General features: G+C 45.4%; 1 protein-coding gene across 3 annotated transcripts; it reads left to right on the top strand.

Annotated features, from left to right (window-relative positions):
* The first annotated feature begins 259 nt into the window (after positions 1–259).
* per1b (period circadian clock 1b) lies at positions 260–20,950 on the top strand. 3 transcript variants are annotated; one of them, XM_040043418.1, is made up of 20 exons: positions 261–458; positions 8,860–9,799; positions 10,751–11,004; positions 11,134–11,255; positions 11,818–12,019; positions 12,105–12,299; positions 12,967–13,045; positions 13,266–13,372; positions 13,924–14,077; positions 14,296–14,566; positions 15,247–15,355; positions 15,546–15,705; positions 15,786–15,901; positions 16,032–16,178; positions 16,688–17,080; positions 17,284–18,113; positions 18,206–18,392; positions 18,713–18,926; positions 19,142–19,292; positions 19,391–20,950. In XM_040043418.1, the coding sequence occupies exons 2-20, from the start codon at positions 9,387–9,389 to the stop codon at positions 19,661–19,663; spliced, it is 4,377 nt and encodes a 1,458-aa protein (XP_039899352.1). In that variant the 5' UTR covers positions 261–458; positions 8,860–9,386; the 3' UTR covers positions 19,664–20,950. The 3 variants fall into 3 exon arrangements, with proteins under 3 accessions (XP_039899354.1, XP_039899352.1, XP_039899353.1); XM_040043419.1 differs by lacking the exon at positions 261–458 and adding an exon at positions 2,920–5,066; XM_040043420.1 differs by lacking the exon at positions 16,032–16,178 and having other exon boundaries at positions 260–458.
* The last annotated feature ends 559 nt before the right edge of the window (positions 20,951–21,509 follow it).

The raw sequence follows: 21,509 nt of genomic DNA, 5'->3' as shown, positions 1-21,509 counted from the left end.
GCTGAAACTATAATTGCGCTGCTACGGCATCCATTACGGCCAACTGCACCAACTGTGGGCAGGGGCTACGCCCTCTCGTGTTCCAATGTGTTTTTTGAAAGGAACTCAGGACCAGTCACTCTGCAACGTGACCGCCAGGCCCCGTGCCGCTAACCACGCCCCTCATAACCAATCATATCGCGTCGAGGCGGGCTTTGGGCGGAGAAACCGTCAGCCTGTTGTCCAATCACAACGGCTATTTCAATATTAGTTACCAGACCATGTACTTGCACGTGTGTCCCTGCGTGTAAACTACAGTTGGGGGAAGAATAAAAAAAATGTCTGGAGATTCAGTACAGACCGCTAAGCGAAGGCTGTCGTTGCTACCTGGATTTATGCCGTCTCTTTCAAGAATTTTGAGTTCCCCACCGCGGGATATTGAAGCACTTGCGTTATTGTTATTTTGAAGCATATTTAAGGTAAGCTGGCGCCTTTGGCACTTTGTTTTACAAGTCTGTGAAGCGTTGTAGTTAGCATATGAGCTGTTTTTGTGATTACTGAGCGTCAGTGTACAAATTGGAGAGATTAATACATTTAACTGCCTCACATTATAGCTACTGTACATAACTTAATATCAACTACAGTCTGTTCGTCTCACAGATCATACGCGAGCTTTTTTTAACCTCCTCGGCTAACTTAATATGAACTAATGACTTCGCAGTGTAAATGTGGCCAACACTTTGAACTAATGTAACACAGCAGTAATCTACATCTACTACATCCCACCCAGTTTCCAAGACCTATTTTTCGTGAACTGTGTGAACCTAGCCCCTTTGGTTTGTGCGTGGTGGACTTGCATACACGAATATTGCACCGTGTGCTAAAAGGGGAGGAAATTTGCCCCCATGTGTTTACGATATGCTTGCTAGCGATAGTGCATTAATTGTTTTTCATATATATTGTGACTGATCATTTTCATGATTCCCAAAGTAATCCCCCTCCTTTTTTTTATTACTTTAAGGGAGGGGTTTGTGACGTGCGGTGGTCGTCTGGCAGACATGTTAGTTATATTAAGCATTACGTTTGGACTCTGATTGAGGTACTAAAGCAACATAGCAAATGTTTACTCTGTGTTTTAGCCAGACTAGTGTAAACTGCACGTCCAGCTAAAAGGGATTCTTCGAGGCCTCTCTCCTAATGTACACATACTGTTCTTGGTGCTGGCAGATTTTACTGAAAGCCAAACACAGTTTTTACAGCTCTGCTCTCATTTGATGTAGGACTATTTGACTTGTGCATTCACTGTAGACAATTGCATGCCACTGCTCCTGTGACTGAACAGTGGCGATCCACTCATGCCTGTGAATTGTATTTTGTCGCCCCCAGAGGCTGCATAACTTTATCACTGCATCATAATAATATAAGAAACCATCACATGGCGTTGGTGTTTTCACTCAACCAGTTTCAGTTGGCACCTGTGCCAAAATCTTGTGACATTTACGATGGTGTCCTGTTCCAGGCTTGTAATCCCCTCTGAGTGGCAGTTTTACAGTAAATCTTCCATAAACAGTGTGGCGCACACCAGATCGTTGTTACCACACCGCAGAGGCTTGAGGGTTAAACATGAGCCTGCACAAATGCAAGCCTGCAGCTTCTTTGCACTCTTACCCTCCTGAGTGACTGAGAGTGCAAAAAAGCTGCACAGAATCTACTCTGAGCCGCTCCCTTATTCACAAGGGGTTGCCATAGTGGGTAGATTTTTACATGGAATGCCCTTTATGACACAACCCTAAAAGGATTGGTGTCTCTTTCCAGGATCGAACCAGGAATCTTTTGCTTTTTAGGAAAACGTGTGAACTACTTATTATTCCAGAAGAAACTGTAGAGAAAGAAGACTCCAATATCAATGTCTTTCACCCAATAAGTGACCTATCAGAAAGTCTGAGAGCGGACCATGGATGGGCAGGAAACAATGACTCTCCTAGCTCATAAAGAAAAGTCAAACTTGATTTCTGGCAGCAGCGAGCTGTGCTAATGTTGCACAAGGTTGATAGAGGCAGAGACATGCAGAGGCAGAGACATGCAGTGGCAGCAGGGGTAATTTTCTTCGTGCTGCAATCATTTGATCACATATATGTGGGGTAATGACTCAACTCATGAGACAAGTAAACAATCTTTAGTTTCCCTCGCAGTGATACATCAAAGCACGAATGACTAATTTACCAGCGGTTTAGTCAGCAGAAACAGAGCACCACGTTCTTCCCGTTATGACTTCACAAAAAATAAAAATGTTTGAGATGAATCTTTAGTTCGATGTAAGTTATTTCTTTATTTGAACTATATACTTTTAAACTGGTCACGTATGTTTGGAAAGACAAAGAGGGTTTGGATATGAGCAGATAGAGGGACCGTGTTTGTCTTAGTTTTGGATAAGAGAAGAAAAAACAAAAAACATCAAGGTTACCAGACTGACCGCAAACTGCTGGGAAATGTCTCAGGTTTTCTTTTTAAATGTCTCTGTTTCTGATTTGGTTTTGAGGTTTTACACTCAAAGCTGCCATCGCCTCACAGGGTTTTTTTCACTCTTGTATTACATGTTCATTGTTAAAGTTTCCAGCTGAACTTGTTACAGAGGATGTTCACAACAGACACGTGGACAAGTCTGTGGATGTAGGGTTTTTTACCTGCTTCTTACAGGCTTTTATTTTACCCTCTTCAGGAGCTTATGTGCTGAGTTTTGTTGGCAGGCGGTCCAGAGTGTGTGCAGTCATGCATATATTCATGCAACCGGTGCTGTTATTAAATGATCAAGTTGCCACATGTTGATGTCTGAATGTAGTAATTTACACCACACACTTGATTTTTTTTAATGTTAGCCAGTGACACTAATGAAAAGCATTTTTGTTTTGGGGATTTAAGTGGACCTATTATGCTTTTCCTTATTTTCTGTCATATATAGGTTGTTACAATGGAGGATGCTCATATTAAACATGGCCAGAATTTAATGATGATGATGGATGTGGATGTAATCACTGTGAGCCAAAAGCTTGGGCTTCAGACCGTACTTAACACATGGATTGAGTCTGTTTTCTATTTTTGTTTTTTTACTCTTTGCTCTGTGTGATGTCAGACAGAGGGGATATCCTTTATATGGTCCTGTGTAGGAGTATGACAACCCCACCACCTGCTGTTAAAATCTTATGTTTTCCAGCAGGAAGAAAGTTCAGAGAATGAACTGACTTGACTGGATCAAGGCCAGGAATATGAGTGAAAATTATTTTGTGATGTGTATCATGCAAAAAAGACAATAATAGAGTCCAAGAATTTAAAAAAAATCAATAGCATTTGTACCTTAAGGATCACCTTTCTGCATAGAAACACTGGGAACCTGCAGTAACACCATCAGCAAGAAGGATTTAAGGCAGGCTGGATTTGTTTCTGGAAAACCTCATGACTCTCTTTTTGGGTTGTTATAAAATTTATTTTCAAAAGCGTCTTAGCTCATAAATAGAAATATTTCCAGCTGAATCCAGGCCGCAGATCACTGCATGGAAGATTTACTGAAATCCATGAACAAGTGTTTGGCAAACAGTTTTGTTAGATAAGGGGCCCAGATTTGATGTTAAGGCTGCAAAACTTAGACTTGTGACATTTTCTTTGTCTTTTTATGTACATTTTTGTGAAAGTTTGCTTGGAAAGGGTAATGGAGTCATAAAAAAGTACATGTTGATTCTGTGCAGTACTGCTCATTATGCAAAATAATAGAGCATAGACCCCCATACACAGTTTGACTTATTTGTAGGTCTAAGCAGAGATATCTCAGATCATACTTTGTGCCACTGTGCCATGAATCAACCCACAGGCTACTTCCTGTGTACACCAGTGTGCATGCAAAGTGTGCATAATTGGTTAATGTGATGGCTTTGGCCATTATTGCCCATCAGCTCTTCTGAAAACAGTGTTTTAAAATGAAAACCTGTTCATGCAGATGCAGTTTGGCTGGCTGTTGTTGTGTTTTTTTTTTTTTTTTTTATTTGGTTGGCACATATTATATTAGAGGCAAAGATACTAGTAGTACAGGTGTGGGCCGGCATAAGAAGAACACGAGCCTTCTTTGTGGTTGGGTAGTACTAGCCAAAACAACAAGTGCTAATTGAGCTTCCTGCCATTTGTTGACAATAGACTGACAGTATCTTGGAGAATGATGAAGCTTGCAATGTAAGCAAGACCCAGTGAGAAAGTAGCCAGATGTTGTGCATGTAATGCCAAGATGAAAAAGAAAATAAGCAGAAGGAAAATCAAACTAGTTTACAGAATATTTATCAGGCTTTATTTCCATTTGTTCAGCTGTTGCTGAACCACTTTATTGCACATTTATAACCTTCCAACTAGGTTATTGCAACATAGGTTTGCACAGCTTGAATTTTAAAGTCCCCTGCAGGCTTTGCAGCTTGGAAATGCAGTCCGAATATACCTTTCGATTATAGGCTTAACCTGAAAGGTTTTTTATTTTTTTATTATTTGATGTTGTTGCTGTTGTTTAAATCAGCTAATGGTGAAATAAGTTTATTAAATAAACATACTTCAAGAGGTACAGCAAATGTAAATAAACATAATGAAAGCCCATATTTCTGTATTATTAGTGTAATGAAGTTATTATATTATAATGCGATCGTGTGGCAGTGATGTGAAGGGGTGTGCCCGTCTCTCTCGTGTTTCCCCATGCCTCACAGATGTACACCATGTACGTTTATTACTGTCGCTCATAACCGCTGGTCTAGAATCGGCTCGCGCGTGTGCTCGCATCGCTGCATATTTAATAGGCAAACCTATGTGGGCGGAGCTGAGACCAGTGTCTGGCAGGCAGTCTGGGAGCCCGGACTCCCTACGCTGCAGCCCAGCCTCTGAGTAGCGCGCTCTGCGATTGGTCGAGCGAGCTGACCAATCAGCGGTCGGCGAGACCTGCGGAAAACACCGCCGTGTACACGTGCCGCATGTACACAGAAAAGCCAAGAGAAGCGGGGATGCTGAGCCAGCGCTGTCACACTGCACTGTGCTGAGATGTGGAGCAGTGGGCGCTCATGCCGGTGAGGGGAAATTGAACTAACACACTTGTTTAACGCGCTCGCTGGGTTTGCAGTGATGGAGCTGTTAGCTTGAGCCCAGAGGAGTAGTTCACACATGTCCGTGCACGGAGCGTCGCCACACCTTCCTGCAGCCTCCATCTGTGCTTTACAGCAGGGAAGTATTTCATGTTACTGCCAGCTTGCGTCAGGTGGCTGTTGTTTGGTAGATGCGCTGGTCTGTGTCTTCTGATATTGTCACAGTGCATAGCTTGGAGTGTCATATAGTTTGGTTAATATACAGCATCAGAGGTTCTCATGCACGTTAGAGCTGCTGGCTTAATTTGAGGAGTTTTATAGAGTCTTTAGGATATGAATTTTCTCTCCATAGTCTACTGTTGGAAAACAGTAATGCAGTTACAAGAACAAGTGCTGATATTTTTTTTTCTTTGTTTAGTTAAAATGACAGAAAAATTGTAAACATTTTCTAATGAAGCTGACAGTTTCAGATTGTTAGTTTGGTGCAGGCAGGCATCCAAATGAGCAAATATTCACATTTGAGGAGGAGCAAGCATTGAGCTGTGTGCATTTCTTTTCCCTTCAATCCGGTTTGTTGTAGATAATTATTGTTTCAGTTTGAACTTCAGCCTGCACCATACCCTACCTGCAGTGCACTTCATGAATGCAACAAAGAAGCCTCCTCTGGTGTTCAGTTTCAGGCTCAACACATTGTTGTCAACTGTTTGCTTTTACAGCCCCAGGTGTTAAACATTTGCAGGTTTCATTAGAGATGTGATTGGATGTTTTAGGCAGCTCATCTTGTTCAGATGGCCAAAGTGTGAGATTGTTGTGCTGATGCTTCAAATAAGAATTTGGACAGCATCTGATGCTTTTATTTCTTTATTCATTCTCCATATGAATAAATAAATCTTTGTCATAAAAGCTACAGACAGGTTTATGGTTTGTTTGACATGTCAGTGTGTCTTTAGTGTTGAGCCTTACAGTTACAGTGTTTGAATCAGATCACTTGCTTCATTACCATCACAGTGAACAGATTTATGGCCAACTGTTGGAGCAGAGCCCAGCCAGTGTCAAGTGGAGAAGTGCTGTTTTACTGGCAGGAAAGCTGCAACGCTCCTTTCATTGGCTGATCTATATTTGTCACCATAGTGAGCGTGTGGTGTATTTATCCCGTGCAGACACGAGTTCTTTGCATTTTTGTTTACAGTTTATCATCAGCAGTTATTTTCTGCCCGAGCACTTTGCCTGAAGGATTGTGAACACGGCCGTGCTGTCTGTTAGGTGACATCTCAGAAGTATTTTTGTTGGTCCAAACATCAAAGGTGATCAATGTGCAGTGATTTAAGACAGAGAAAAGCAACTGAGAAATTCAAATTAGGGTGTGTCTGACATTTTTTCCTACTTTCTCTTCAGCATGTGTCCTGTTCAGAGCAGTCCCAGTAGGATTAATGCTGTACTTTAAGGTCTGGTTATGTAACGCTGTGTGAATGAAGATAAATGCAAACTGTTGAATACCAACACTTCTGCATTTCCAGATCCTGGACATTCTTGTGTCTTTTTATCTGTCATGCCACTTGACAGGTACTAGGTCAGGACATGCTAGTTCACCTAAATTGGACAGGAAATTACGCAGAAACAAGTGCTGCTGTGATTATTATCACACTTTTCGAGCTTTACCTGTCATTCAAAGCAATTGTTCATCTGATATAATGTGGTGACTGCCGGTCTTCACACTAGGTGTGCACCAGTATATCAGCCGAACATTGTTACTGGCCTGTCAGCAAATGCAGCTTTTGATTCATAAAAATCTGGGACGACGTAGTTTCTGCTTTGCGCTGTGGTTAACTAATATGTTTACATATAGAAATAAAGCAGATTTAAAAAAAAAAAAAAAAAAAAAAAAAAAAAAAGGGGAAAAAAAGAAGTATATCTGCATATCATTTGCATTTGACAGAAATCTAAATTAAATTAATCTCATCCCAGCTCCTATGACCCGGCTCTGGATGTCTTAGAGACTCGGGTCTCACAGGGGTAGGCGAGGGATTTTTGCCTCTGTGTCACGTAGACAGAGACAGAATGATTCATTTAACCTTTCTGCTAAATGTGTACAACACAGGGCAGTCGTGAGCAGCGCAAATCAGATAGAGAAAATAAGAAGAAACCGAAGACATGTTTTTTTTCCAAGTAACGTGTTAGTCCTGTAGTCAGCACGCCTTGTTACATATTCTTTCCCACAGCACGACAGACATATCTTGCATAATCAGAGCTTGGTCCTACAGCGTGTATTTCCTGTGAATAATTCGAAAAAGGTGGGCGGCATACTGGCTCAGTGGTTTTTTGCAGCGTTAGCTAGTGGTCATGGGTTCAAAAGCGATCTAGCATTGCGGTGTGGAGTTTACATGTTATTCTCGTGTCTGCGTGGGTTTTTGCTTTCCTCCCACAGTCCAAAGCCATGCATGCGCCCCAATCCTGACTCTCTATCAGCCTGTGTTTTTGCTCGGCATCTGATTGGCTGCGGAAACAGAGCTGAGGTTTAAAGCTGAGCTTTAAAGAGTCCACCGAGTGGACTGGAATGGGGCAGGCAGGTACTGTAATAGCCTGAGCACAGTTCTTCACCACCACCTTTGCGTGCGTCTCTGCCATCACCCGTGGAAGCATGCATGGATGCCAGCCTGCCTCACACCCACTCACTCCCTGCTTGCATATTTCTTCATCATAATTGGTCCCTTCCCTCCGCCCAGTCTGGCCATAACACATACAGGTTGTCATGTGCAAGTGTGCATCATCCATCTGACCAAACATAATGCTGATTAGCATTTCATGCCCAGAAAGGAGGGAGCTTAGGCGCAGCGCATGAATTTGTTAATCTCCTCTCCCCAACCACTGTTTGTTGCGTTTTAAGTTATTTATGAGTTACCCTCGTCACAGGCCCTCCTGCCTTGTTATCGCCTCATGTCCCCTCAGCTGTAAAGGGCCGTTGCGTCAGCACAGGTATATCTGAGCATATTTAAAGCCGTCCTGAACAAATGCAGCATCAGAGCATCACTGCACACCTGTCGGAGGCAGGTAAAGAGGGTTGTGGGGCAGCCAGGTGTATAAAGTTGAGAGGATTGGCGACTGAATACGAGGCTGTGTCGTCTTCTAGTTGCGTCTGCCGGTCTTAAAGGATTAAGGGGTATCACCTCTGCTCAAGGAATAAATAGCACTAGACTCTCACTTGCGTAGGTGGGCCGTATATATATACTTTGAGTTACCTTTCCCGATTATTCTTAGCGCTCTCTGATGTGAGCTTTGTTCTCTCCTCCCAGCCAGTGTTTGTTTTGACTGTCCCAGGGGTAAAAAGAGACTGAGCTTTGACGAGCGACCAGTGTCCTATGTCACACTTTGGCACCAGCACAAGTTCACCTGATCTATATTCAGATCTATGCGTACGCACTTGCAACATACAAATAGAAACAGGAGATTACTGTTATTCCGTGGGCAGGATGAGGAGATTGTTTTTGTTTCCCAGATAATCTGAGTAAAAGGAGAACAGCTGGGCCCTAAACAAGAGCACACTCTTCTATCGTGACACGCAGCCCGCATCGCTCGGCAGGGAGAATATTTCACGCCGTATTTGATTCGTCTTCTGAGGTTGACATGATGATAAACTGATGATAAGCTTTTTAAAGCCGCAGTCCTGGAGAGATGCTTGAGAGAGACCATGACAACCAAGTGTTTTATAATCCTAATATTGCTGTCCTTTCTCCCCCCTCTCCCTCTCTCTGTCCAACTCGCTCTTTTTCTTTCATTTCAGGTGGCCTTTAGCGCCTAGAGCACCACATCTCTAAAGAAGCGAGAAAACCAGACACTGAGTGAAAGGAATGTTTTTTGCTCTCACCGAGAGCTGTTTTTCTCACTCTCCCTCACAATCTCTCATCCCATCTGTTGGAGCATTTATGCCAAGGCTGTTTCATAACCACAAATTCATGTCTTGTCTGCAGCGCTTTGAGTGACACTTTTTTTTCCCCGAGATAATTACTGTTCTGTTTGTTTAGAAAGGCAGCTTTGTAGCAGCCTGCACCTTTTTTTTTTCTTCCTGAAAATTCTCAAAGAGGGGTCTACAGCGCACCCCCCCCCACCCCCCCCACCCACACACACACACACCCAAAAAACCAAACCAAACAATGATATGCTCTCTGTTTGATTTGTTAAACTAACAGGTAACAACTATGATTCACATGTGCATACATAGTAGTCCCACTTAAAGCAAAGTTCAGTTTTTTTTGTTTCGCCTTGGCTGACCCCCTCAATCAAGCTGTACCAGCCTCATCCTACTCTAGTATGAGTTATGACAACTCTAAATCAATGCCTAGCAGCAGCAATCGGGGGCGATTGGCAGGGGCCAACGGGAAAGACCCCGAAGCGGATTCACAGGGGTTAAATGTGCACGAAATCTGCAGCAGTGGTCAGCTTGGTGCCAGTGTCACCCACAAGGACCAGGAGAGCGGAGGGGGAGGAGGCTCATCCCCCAGCGACGGATCTCGGTCTGGAGGTTCGTCCAGAGATCAGAGGTGTCCGACTTCAGACGATATGGATGGAATCTCAAGCGGAAACGACTCCGGGGAGAGGGAGAGCGAGGGCGGGATGGAGAGGGAGAGCAGGTCTCACGGACATCAGTCCGCACGCAGCTCCCACAGCTCTTCAAATGGCAAGGACTCTGGCATGATACTGGAGACTACAGAGAGCAACAAGAGGTAAGAGAAGTCACCCACAGCTCATTTTTTGTGTGTGTGTGTTCAGGGTGAAATCAGTATGATCTTAGTCAGATTACAATGAATGAAATGAGTGGCTGCACCAAGGCCAGGCCTAAAGAGTCTAAGAGTAAAAGCTGGAAATGAGTAGAGAAAGATTAAGATGGTAGATAGCTGGATGCTTTCATTATAAGACAGATGTCAGCATTAGTAATGCTGACGATTACTACTCTGGTTTAACTGAGCGTGTACGGTGGCTGGCGAGGACCAACGTTGTGTGGCATGCAGAAAGGATGTTTCAGCTTTTATTGCACCTGTTTTCAATGTAAGTGCTTTAAAATCAGAAATGTAATTGTATTATTCATGTTTGCCATAAAAGTGCCACAACATTAAAACTGCCTGCCTAATATTGCTCAGGTGCCCCTTTCGAATAATGGCATGGACACAGGACCCCCGAGGGTGTCCTGTGGCGTCGGCTTGTGGCAGAGTGTGGGTTGCAGAGTCGAGCCTCGGAGGATCGAGCTTGTTCCGGGGCATCCCACTGTTGCCTTATTGGACTGCTGTCTGGGGAGTTTGGAGGCTGGGTGCACACTTTGGGCTCTTTGTTACGGTAGTCGAACTGGCTGTGAGCAGTTTTTGCGGTGTTGCAGGGCGCATTGTCCTGCCGGGAGAGGCGGCTGCCGTTGGGAGTGTCGTTGCCATGGGGGGGTGCGCCCTGGAATAGGTGAAGTTGTCGAGAAACCTCTTCTCTGCTTATACCCATTTTCATCTGAAAAGCTTCTTCTAGCTGTCAGAGTGGACACCAGTAGCCGAAACTACCTATTTAAAATAGTTTCTTTGGATTTTTTTTACATTTATTGACACTTATGTCTGCCTGGTCGGCAGCAGCAGTGTTCACGCACTCACCTCTCACTTTCTGAATAATCATTGTCTGAAACTGTCCTCCTTACCCAGCTCCAACTCCCAGAGCCTGTCACCTCCCAGCGGGTCCCTGGTCTACAGCCTGCCGTCGTCCAGCTCGGAGCACGACCCCCCCTCCACCTCCGGATGCAGCAGCAACCAGTCAGCCAGGGTCCAGACGCAGAAGGAGCTCATGAAGGCCATCAAAGAGCTCAAGCTCCGACTGCCAGCTGAGCGCAAGGCCAAGGGCCACTTCAGCACTCTGAATGCACTCAAATACGCTCTGCAGTGTGTCAAACAAGTCCGAGGTGAGGGTCTTTTTTGTTTTTTGTTTTTTTTTCTCTCTCTCTAAGAAGGTGGCTGTTCTTATGTGGGAGGCAAAACACAGATGATGAATTTTAGGCCCATCTTAACTGAGAAATGTTTAATGTTTCCAGCTAACAAGGATTACTATCACCAGTGGAGTGTGGAGGAGTGTCACGGCTGCAGTCTGGACTTGTCCACCTTCACGATTGAGGAGCTGGATAATATCACCTCAGAGTACACCCTCAAAAACACTGTGAGTTTAAATACTTATCCACTTCTTCCTGCATCTTAAAACTACTCTTAAAGGCTTTTAAAGGAGTGGGGCTAGTACACTATTACTGTTGTTAATGAGCCATGGGCTTTATTGTTTTATGACTTTCGGTACCTCAGAGTTTAACACGTAACTCAGAGGAAAGGAGGGTTGCCTCCTGGTTACTGTCAGAGCATTTGATAAATCTACGCTATCCAGAAACTGAAGAAGCATCTGAATGTCCTTCAAGGCACACTACTGAGATTTAGAGGTTCAGTCGACCCTCAATGAAACTACTACACAGGCGGTTTGGGGTACTGGGGCAGATGTTTAGATTTGTGCTGATGTTTGAGGACAACCAGTACATACAGGCATGAAATTTCACATGATTAGTAGCCCAGAGCTAAATGAATTTGAAGATGGGTGTGGCCTTCAGCTTTGTGCTTGTGTTCAAAAATATCCATTTTCACAGTTTTTTCCTGAAACAGGAATTGAAATGCGCCCCAATGAAAGATCCCAGATTGTTGGAGAAGATGGCTCATTAAATTCCTTCTGTTTTCTCCAGGACACATTCTCCATGGCAGTATCATTCTTGTCAGGGAAGGTTGTGTACATATCGCCCCAGGGCTCATCCGTGCTGCGTTGTAAGCCTGAGTGTCTCCAAGGAACCATGTTCTCTGACCTTTTGGCTCCGCAAGATGTCAGCACCTTCTACAGCAGCACGGCACCCTGCCGTCTGCCCCCATGGGCCTCCTGCATCGGCTCTGGTGAGCACACGCCGACTGAAAGCGAGAGCAAGTTTAGCTATGTTTCCTTATGTTTCCTGTGCTGACTGACTCCGGTCTCCTCCAGCATCTCCTCCAGTTGACTGCACCCAGGAGAAGTCCATGTTCTGTCGGCTCAGTGCTGACCGGCCGCAGGGCGGCGAGATGCGCTACTACCCATTTCGCCTCACGCCCTACCAGCTCACCATCAGAGACTCGGATGCTGCTGAGCCACAGCCCTGCTGCCTGCTGATCGCAGAGAGGGTCCACTCTGGATATGAAGGTATTTGATACGATCCCCTGTTGTCTGTAATAAACAAGTGTTTGTGTATATATGAGTTAAAATTACACCATCATCAATTTGACACTGAGAGTCACACAAGCTAAAGAGATGTAACATAGCATTTTAATTATATCGACACTTTTTACACTGTTCTTTCCTTACTGTTTGGACTGATTATGTGAGGTGATGTATGAATATCAGGCTGATTCTTGTAACCAGGCAGGCTCCACCTGTTTGAGTAGAGTAGCAGAACACAGGGCAGCTTTTGGTATCAGAGTCGCTTCAGGTCTGACATGTGACAGGTTACTAGTTTGGTTTCAGAGTGCGTGTTTGTTTTGGTGAGACAGGATGAGTGGGCGGTGCGTTGGTGTTAACTCTGTGGCAGGATGTTTCAGTGGAAAACAAAGCAAGCGAGCCTGGGGTTATCAGAAAAGAGCGAGAGAGTCTAGTTTGTGTAGTTGCACTCTAACAGGTGCAAAGTCGGCTTCCACTATAGCTCTGGAGGAAATATAAATGAAAGAGACTGGAATACCATATTCCTTTGAATATGGATAATGTAGACAGTTGATACTGCATGACTGTCAGAACAGTGTCAGACACAGAAAGTCTGTTTCACCCTCCAAACATGCTCCTCATCTGTTCTGTTTGTGTCCTCTGTGCCCGTCAGCTCCTCGCATCCCACCCGACAAGAGGATCTTCACCACCAGTCACACTCCCAGCTGCCTCTTCCAGGAAGTTGATGAAAGGTCAGTTATCTTTGCTCTGACCCCATGCTTACTGCTGTGTCGCCTTCTGGTAATTGGTGTTTTAAGCTTAAGGCGTGCGATCGACTCATCGTTTCACTGTGGATTTGGAGACGGTTGTTAAAAATAAACAGCTATAACATGTTTTGCGATTTCACTTCTCTGAATGTTAAGGTGTGTGTAAAATGCTAAATCTCAGTGTGGAAATGTGATGTGTTTGCAGGGCAGTGCCACTGTTGGGTTACCTCCCTCAGGACTTGGTCGGGACACCGATCCTGCTCTGCATCCACCCTGAGGACAGGCCCATTATGGTGGCTATACATGAGAAGAGTAAGCCTATTTAAGCCTTTCTTCAAAATGTAATCACGACCAAATTCACACAGGGCTAATGTAAAAACCACACTTTAGCTCGAATAACAGGCTTGTTAGCAGAAGACTAATTAATTGGGAACCTGTGCAGTAGGAGAGAAACGTGGACGTTAATCTGCTGATGTAACGACAGCTGCTGTTAAAATGTATAAAACCTAAGCAACCAGGTTCTCTGCGCACTGTGAGTGTCAGAGCTGCAGGTGGTGTGCACATAGACACACAAAGGCAGCTACAGGGGACAGGGTGACGCCTACATTAATCCAGCAGAGGCAATAATGATCATTTATTATGTGATCTTTCTCTCTTCTTTTACTTGTGGAAAAAATAAGGGTCCTCATTTTGACGTTTTAGTTTTGTGGCTGTTGCCGCCTGTATCCGGGGAGGTTTTTGGTAGGAGCTTATGTCACACAGAAGCGTAAGGGCTGAGTAAACCGTTCATGGCTTTCATATGTTTTATTTTGTTTTTTCACAACTCAGGAAACTCACATGTGTGCTTTGTCATCTCTCTTCAGTCTTTCAGTTTGCTGGGCAGCCGGTCGACTACTCGCCCCTGCGGATGTGCGCCCGCAGCGGGGAGTACGTCACCATGGACACCAGCTGGTCTTCCTTTGTTAACCCCTGGAGTAGAAAGGTGGCGTTCATCGTGGGGCGGCACAAAGTCAGAACGTAAGCGTTTTCTGTCTCACTTCACCAAAAGTTTTTTGTAATTGTTCAAACTTTGTGCGTCGGTCATCTGTCCTTAAAGCTCATTAGACGCACGTTTAATACTGCCTTTAGTGACTAAACAAGGATCTAAATCTTAAAAAGTGGCACTTTAAGAAGACCTAAAAAAACCACAGATAAAGAGTTTGTTTCTATTATAAACAAACTCTCCTTGTCTCCAGGAGCCCGCTGAATGAAGACGTGTTCACCGCGCCGCAGGACTGTGAGAATCGGGTCACCACGCCCGACATCGTCCACCTGAGCGAGCAGATCCACAGACTCCTGGTGCAGCCGGTGCACAGCAGCAGCTCTCAGGGCTACAGCTCTCTTGGGTCCAGCGGCTCACGGGGCTCCCACCGCTCCAACCAACAGCACCTCAGTGCCTCGGCCGCCTCGTCCAGCGACAGCAACAGTCCCGTTGTAGATGAGGCCGCAGGTGCATTCCACAAACCTGTGAGTCTGAGAAAGAAGTGCTTTTGTGTTGTTGGTTTTTTAGTTATATAACCACAGTACAACCAGTTTTGCAATCAGTTGAGTTTAATCCTCTGATTGCAAAGAGGCACATCATAGACACACGAGAAGAGCCAGAGTATAAAATTCATTCATTCTAGCTTGTTACCTGATCCAGTCTGTCTGGCAGGTTTTTTTGGATAAAGGTTGCCTTGTGATTGAAAGTGGCTGCCGAGAGGTTGGTCACTGCAGCTGCTGAAACTTCAGTTGTCACCAGGCAACCACCAGTGTTTTGTTTCCTAGCTGCAAGGGGGTTGCTGTCCTTTTACTGTAGTGTGGCTAAATGATAAAATATCTGGATTCAGACATTAGATGACTAAAGGGGCTGCATAGAGTGTTAGACTAATAAGGATTCTTTTTAACTATGAATCATGTAAGGCTACTCAAACCAAAAAAGAAATCAATCTGAAAATGCGCACAACATGTCCCGCTTTGTGAAATGCTTTCTCACAAGATTGTTTATCACCTTGTTTTTGATACAGCCGCATTTTCCTGGGTACTGTTGCATCACATTTAGACTGTAGTGTTACGCACGAACAATATGACAGGTTGGCAGAAGATTCAGTGCAGTGTCATTCTCTCGTTGGTTAGCTGTGATGTTTCTGGTCTTCGTTTTTCTCTAGATGACGTTTCAGCAGATTTGCAAAGACGTCCATATGGTGAAAACAAACGGGCAGCAGGTTTTCATCGAGTCTCGTAACCGCCCACTGCCGAGGAAAAACACCAGCACGGGTAAGAGGCTGGAGTTGTATTTGAACTCAGAATGTCACGGGAGAGTAAATAGAGTTTGGTTTTTTTTAATAGTTTTAGTATTCCAGGAAAGAAAAAGGCATAAAAGAAAGTTTTTAATAATAACAATAATGTCCAAAAGCCTTCACAGAGGACGATTTTAATTTCTTGATCCTGTTTGTATCTGATCCAGACGCTGCGGCCGTCAGAGCGATCAACAGCGATCCAGTCAGGAGTTTGATAGCAGACATGACAAACCCATCCAAAAGTTTGGTCCCTGCACCGCTTGTACCCAAGGAACCATCTACGAGCTACTCCTACCAGCAGATCAACTGTCTGGACAGCATCATTAGGTTTGTGCACAAACCTGAAATCGTTTCTGTGTCGACATTTGCCCTTTGACCTCCCACTCACCCAGCGATTTCTCACACAGGTACTTGGAGAGCTGTAACATTCCCAATACAGTCAAAAGGAAGTGTGGTTCCTACTCCTGCACTGCCTCCTCAGCATCTGATGACGACAAACAGGAGCCCAACGGCAACAGCAAAGGTATTTCACTATGATCTGGAATTGATTAAGTTGTTAGGCAGGTAATGATGCAGCTAACTAGGTAGAAGACAACAAACCTGGTTGATGTTGTGTCTGTGCGACTAAATTTCTGACCGTATTGTCTCTCCAGGTGGTTCAGTTAACCTCGTAGGTGAACCACCTCCTCTGCCTCCTCTGACCATGGCCACAAAGGCAGAAAGTGTAGCCTCAGTTACGTCTCAGTGTAGCTTCAGCAGCACCATCGTCCATGTTGGAGACAAGAAGCCTCCCGAGTCAGGTGGGCCTCGTTAACACTCACGCTCTCCTTCCTGGAAGTTGCAGGATGAGTTCCTTGCACACCCTGAATGGAGTTCTTTTTTTTGTTTTTCATGTTTAACAGTGGCGTTCAAGTTGTGCTTTTTATGTGTTTGTTTTGCAATTAAACTCGCTTTTGTTGCAGGCATACTACCTGGAACATTTCTGGTTTGATGTGATGTGTTTCATTCTTCTCCTGTGCACACTGTTTTACATATTCTAATTGTTTTTTTTTCCAGTGATTGTTAAACTTTAATGACACAGCAGCTCTAGCAAACACGAGGCTTCAGCTAACAAACTCGTGTTTATCTGCAGCTGTAGATTGTATAAGATATATACGTGTATGTATGTATACCTGAATATTTGGTCCTACCTGCCTAATGACAGCACTGAATTGTGTCAGTTAATTGCAAAAAGAGTGATCTTTATTTCTTCTTTATATCGTTACACCCCGCCTTCTTGTCCTCTTCTCCTCTTCTTCTCTTCTCACAGACATCGTCATGGAGGAAGCTCCTACAACTCCCACACCGGCTGCACAGACTCCTCTCGACACCACCCCGACTCCTCCCGCAAGCAGCTTAGAGCTTCCCGCTAACATCGCGCCTCCTCCACCTCCTCCTCCACCTCCGCCACCACCTCCTCCTCTCCCTCAAGCCAGCCAGCCTGATAGGGACAGCCGGAGAAGCGGAAGTGTAGGAGGCGGAGCAGCGGGAGGTGGAGGTAGCAGGCTGGGTCTTACCAAGGAGGTGCTGTCCGCCCACACTCAGCAGGAGGAGCAGGCCTTCCTCGACCGCTTCAAGGACCTCAGCAAGCTGCGCGTTGTCGATCAGACGGTGTCTTCAACTGTGCGCTGCCACGCCGCAGCTGTCAACCCCCTGTCACGAGGTAGGTGCACACTGTCACAGTCTTAGAAATGGTTTTGTATTGAATAGCTGTTTTGCAAAGTGAAGAAGTATATTTTAAGTTCATCTTTGGGAACCTGTATCACCTTCGATACACTAACGTCTGTGAAACTGTTGGTGTGAAAGCTTCAGAATATTTTATGTGAAGCACCAAACTGATTGTAGGGCGTCTTCTATCTTTTGCAGGAGTGCGTTGTTCCCGTGACTACCCAGCTGCAGGAGGTAGCAGTGGTCACAGACGCGGCCGTGGCGGTAAGAGACTCAAGCACCAGGAGTCTTCTGACCAGCACAGCTCTCTGGGCCTGAGCGGGGGTCGTCAGGACCCCAGAAGCAGCACTGCTCCCATGCCCCTCAACATGCCTCTCGGCCCTCCAACAACCTCATCCTCCTGGCCTTCTGTAGGCTCCCAGGCTAGCATGCCACCCGCTGCTTTTCCCCCTGGTATGCTTCCAATCTACCCCGTCTACCCACCTCTTACGCAGCCCTTACCCGTCCCAGATCCATCACGTTTCCCCCCCACCCAGATGGTTCCTCCCATGATGGCCTTCGTTCTGCCCAACTACATGTTCCCGCAGATGGGAGTGCCCATGTGTCAGCCAGGCTCCACCCCTGGACCATTTTACAATCCCAACTTCGGTTACCAAGGGGCCCCTGCAGCCGCTGTCCCCGCAGCCGCTGTCCCTGCAGCCGCTGTTCCCACAGCCGCTGTCCCCACTGCTGTTTCCAACCCCATGCCCACACCAGGCACATGTGCCCTGTCTCGCAGCAGCACGCCACAGTCTTACACTCAGACGCCAGCTGATCGCGAAGGCGCGGAGTCACCCCTCTTCCAATCCCGATGCTCCTCCCCTCTCAACTTGCTTCAGCTGGAAGAGTCGCCGAGCAACCGGTTAGAGGTCGCCACGGCACTAGCAGCATCTCAGCAGGCATCGCCTTCGGTGCAGGGTGGGGCAGCCAGGGGGCAAAGTTCCACCAATCAGAGGAGCTCAGATGACACCTCCAAGGAAAATGAGAATGTAAGTGTTCAGGATAGGATGTCTGACCTAAAAATGTAGCAATTGCTCACAAAAGACTTAAAAAAAATTAACATTAATGTTTTCCCCATTAGGGTGAAGCTAATGAGTCCAACAACGATGCCATGTCCACCTCCAGCGACCTGCTGGACTTGCTGCTCCAAGAAGACTCGCGCTCAGGCACCGGATCAGCTGCCTCTGGTTCGGGGTCTTCGGGAACAAGATCCTCGGGTTCGGGCTCCGGTTCCAACGGCTGCAGCTCCTCTGGCACCAGCGGCACCAGTCAGTAGATTTAAATCATTAGTGCCATTTAAAAAAAAACATCTTGTTCTCGGCTGTTGATGAAATTCTTTTTAGTTTAATGGTTTCTATCAGGGACGCAGAGTTCTGGGGCACTGTGACATTTAATTTAGTTGATCGTGATATGACTGTTATTAGTAAAGTTAGATGATACCAGATGAAACAAATCAGATGAACTCTAAAAGTTGCAGTAAAAAAAAAAATGTTTTGATTGAGATTGTCTCTAATCAACACTGTGATGGTCTTTAATTCTCAAGTACAGACTGAAAACTCTTCTAAACTTTTTGTTTTTTTCCATCTAGTCAGCAGCCAGGGCAGCCACACCAGCAAGTACTTCGGCAGCATCGACTCGTCGGAGAATGACCATTCCCGCAAACAGCCAGCAGGGGGCAGCAGCAGCGCGGGAGGAGACGGTGGAGAGGAGCAGTTCATCAAGTGTGTGCTGCAGGACCCCATCTGGCTGCTGATGGCCAACACAGACGACAAGGTCATGATGACCTATCAGCTGCCTGTCAGGTACAGCACTGGGCAAAATGACATACACGACTTTGATTCACTCATTCAGCTCTCAGATGACAAACTGGTTTAGAAAAAGTGAGGATTGTTTTGTTTCTCAACACGTGAAGTATAAGTGGGACCGATCTAGTCATACTGTAGAGAAATACAAGCAGCTGTTAGTCCAGAAAGGCAGCAGCTTAATACTTGTCCACTTTATTTGTCTTCGTCAACAGGGACTTGGAGACGGTTCTGCGAGAGGATCGTGAGTCCTTGAGGAACATGCAGAAACACCAGCCACGCTTCACAGAGGAGCAGAAGAGGGAGCTGAGCCAGGTCCATCCCTGGATCCGCACCGGACGCCTGCCGCGAGCCATCAACATCTCCGTGAGTACAACAGATCCACCCTGTACCATGTCAACGTGCGATGTACGATCTGTTTTGTGGCAGAAAATACAGGAAGTCGCTTCTCTCTGCGTTTTCAGGGCTGTACCGGCTGCAAGTCTCCCCCCGCTGTGCCCCCCGCCGCCCCATTCGACGTGGAGATCCACGACATGGAGCTGTGCAGCGTGCTCAAGGCCGAGGAGGAGAGCGCCGGCGAGGTGATGAAAAGCCTCACAGAGGCGGCTCACCCTGAGGACGAAGAAGAGGAAGGAGTTGAAGATAAAGGAACAGAAAAACAGGACAGCAGCCAAGACATGGCGGCAGAGGAGGAGGGAGCGAGGTCAGACACTGTGGAACGAAAAAGTGAGACTTAGGCACTGGAGTCTGACGGGACTCACCTCGCACATGGCCCAAAGTGAAAAGCACTAGCGCCAATCATGAGCTTCATCATGAGACAATATGCGCCATCCAGGACTTCCTGTGCTCAAAGCATCATTACAGCGGCTGTAATCCAATGAGCTTGCGCTGGGATGCTGAGGTGCAAACTGATGCACACGACTGCCGTTTATTGTCGGACAGCAGGTCAGGCAGTACACGTTGATTCTTTGAGTCTGATTTTGATGTCAGCGGTCCAGGCACCCACTGGAACTGATAATTAAATGCCTTGGACACCACCGGACACGCACACTCAGTTTTAGAGAGTGAATTTGTCCTGTTTTCTTTCTTTTTGTCTATTTTTTATTTTCTTTTAATTGTCCTTGTAGTTCATGGTATATTTATTTAAGTTGTAAAATAATCAAAGGAGACTAAGGTTAATGTGTTGCAAAGAAAAAAGTACTCCTTTACATAAAGATGGATGTGCTTCACTCGTGTTTTCATCTCTCCTGTCCAGAGTTCAGCCTGTGACAAAAGAAGGGACTCTGACTTTTCTGAATGTTTCTGGGATCCTGTTCTGGTCTCAATCCTCACTTTTTCTTCTTCTTCTTTTCTTCTTTTGTATGAATTGTGACCCCAAATAATTAAACTACTTTCACCTGATAGAGAAAATGTACAGTGAGAACCAAGTAATTTTGTAAGCATTGTGTATATTTTTATAATTTGATGCACTGCAGATGGAGAACACCCAAAAGAGGGTGTGTACTGTAAAAAAAAAACAACAAAAAATGTGTTTAAAAAGCTATTTGTTATACGATAGATCGCACTTTTTGGAAATGGAGACAGTGTTTGTGACTCGGCAGTCGAGTTGCTTTACTTGTGGACGAGCGTGGCAATCAGCGGGAGTCTGACCCACACCTTTTAAAAGGCTTCTCATCTGCCAGGCATTAGTTTGAGCACGACAACAGTGAACAAACACTACAGACAGCGTTTCTCAAATTATCAACCCCCCTACGGACCCTGCAGCGCTTCTGTGTTGCTCGTGGTGGTGAGAAGATTTGGAAAAAGGTGGATGTAACTCTTAAAAAGTCCTCCGAAGGGTTCGAAGAGTGTTTTACTATCTTCTCTATTCCACTCTGTCCCTTTTCCCTGTCTCTTCTCTGTGGCACTGTTCTGGTCATGTGATATCCTTTGCTTCATGGCGTCAGTGGTGTCTGCGACAGTTTAATATTTTTGAAGTTCTTTGTACAAAAAAAGACAATAAAATGACTTTAAATGGGTTTAAATGCGAAGTCAGATTTTTCTTCTTTTCCACCTCATGATTACATCTCTTTGCAGTCTATTTTTGTTGTCAGTTGGCGTGGATACACAGAAGCGTCCAGAGCGAGCTGGAAGCAGAGAGCGGATCGGGGCAGCTGCTTTCTTACCCGACCGCAGTCTCCTGCTGTTCTGCTGTGGTTTCTACCCAAAGTGGTCACCGCAGCTTAAAAAAGACAAAAGGCACGTCCTCGTTCAGACAGGCTCAAAGTGGTGAAGCTGACTTCGGTGCATATTATGATTATAACAATGGCAGCAATGATTGTAATGTGTGTGGGTCTGCTGGCAAACCGGCTGGTATTAATAACACAGCTGAAGATGCTCCATCTTTTATTATACAACAATAAAAATGAGTCTTACTGTTGTAATAAAACATTTTACTGTAGAGTTCAGCATAATTCACGTTTTTCATAATTGCTTTTACGAGCCCTGTATGATTTTTATTCTGGTTCCTGCAGTTTTTTTAAGCTTTCCTGTGCTTACACTGGATCGTTTTGTGAGGCGAGGTTAATTCTGTGGAAAGAATTT

This window comes from Simochromis diagramma, unplaced genomic scaffold (genome assembly GCF_900408965.1).
Source record: "Simochromis diagramma unplaced genomic scaffold, fSimDia1.1 OVJJ01000656.1, whole genome shotgun sequence".
NCBI lineage: Eukaryota > Metazoa > Chordata > Actinopteri > Cichliformes > Cichlidae > Simochromis > Simochromis diagramma.
This window is presented reverse-complemented; position numbering and strand designations above follow the sequence as displayed.

What these genes read in the sequence shown, in the direction of transcription:
- per1b (XM_040043418.1), top strand. Translation starts at nt 9,387, where the DNA reads ATGAGTTATGACAACTCTAAATCAATGCCTAGCAGCAGCAATCGGGGG. An exon ending in GGCCTCCTGCATCGGCTCTG is followed by an intron (nt 12,020 to 12,104) that starts GTGAGCACACGC and finishes GGTCTCCTCCAG; the next exon opens with CATCTCCTCCAGTTGACTGC. An exon ending in GGTCCACTCTGGATATGAAG is followed by an intron (nt 12,300 to 12,966) that starts GTATTTGATACG and finishes TGTGCCCGTCAG; the next exon opens with CTCCTCGCATCCCACCCGAC.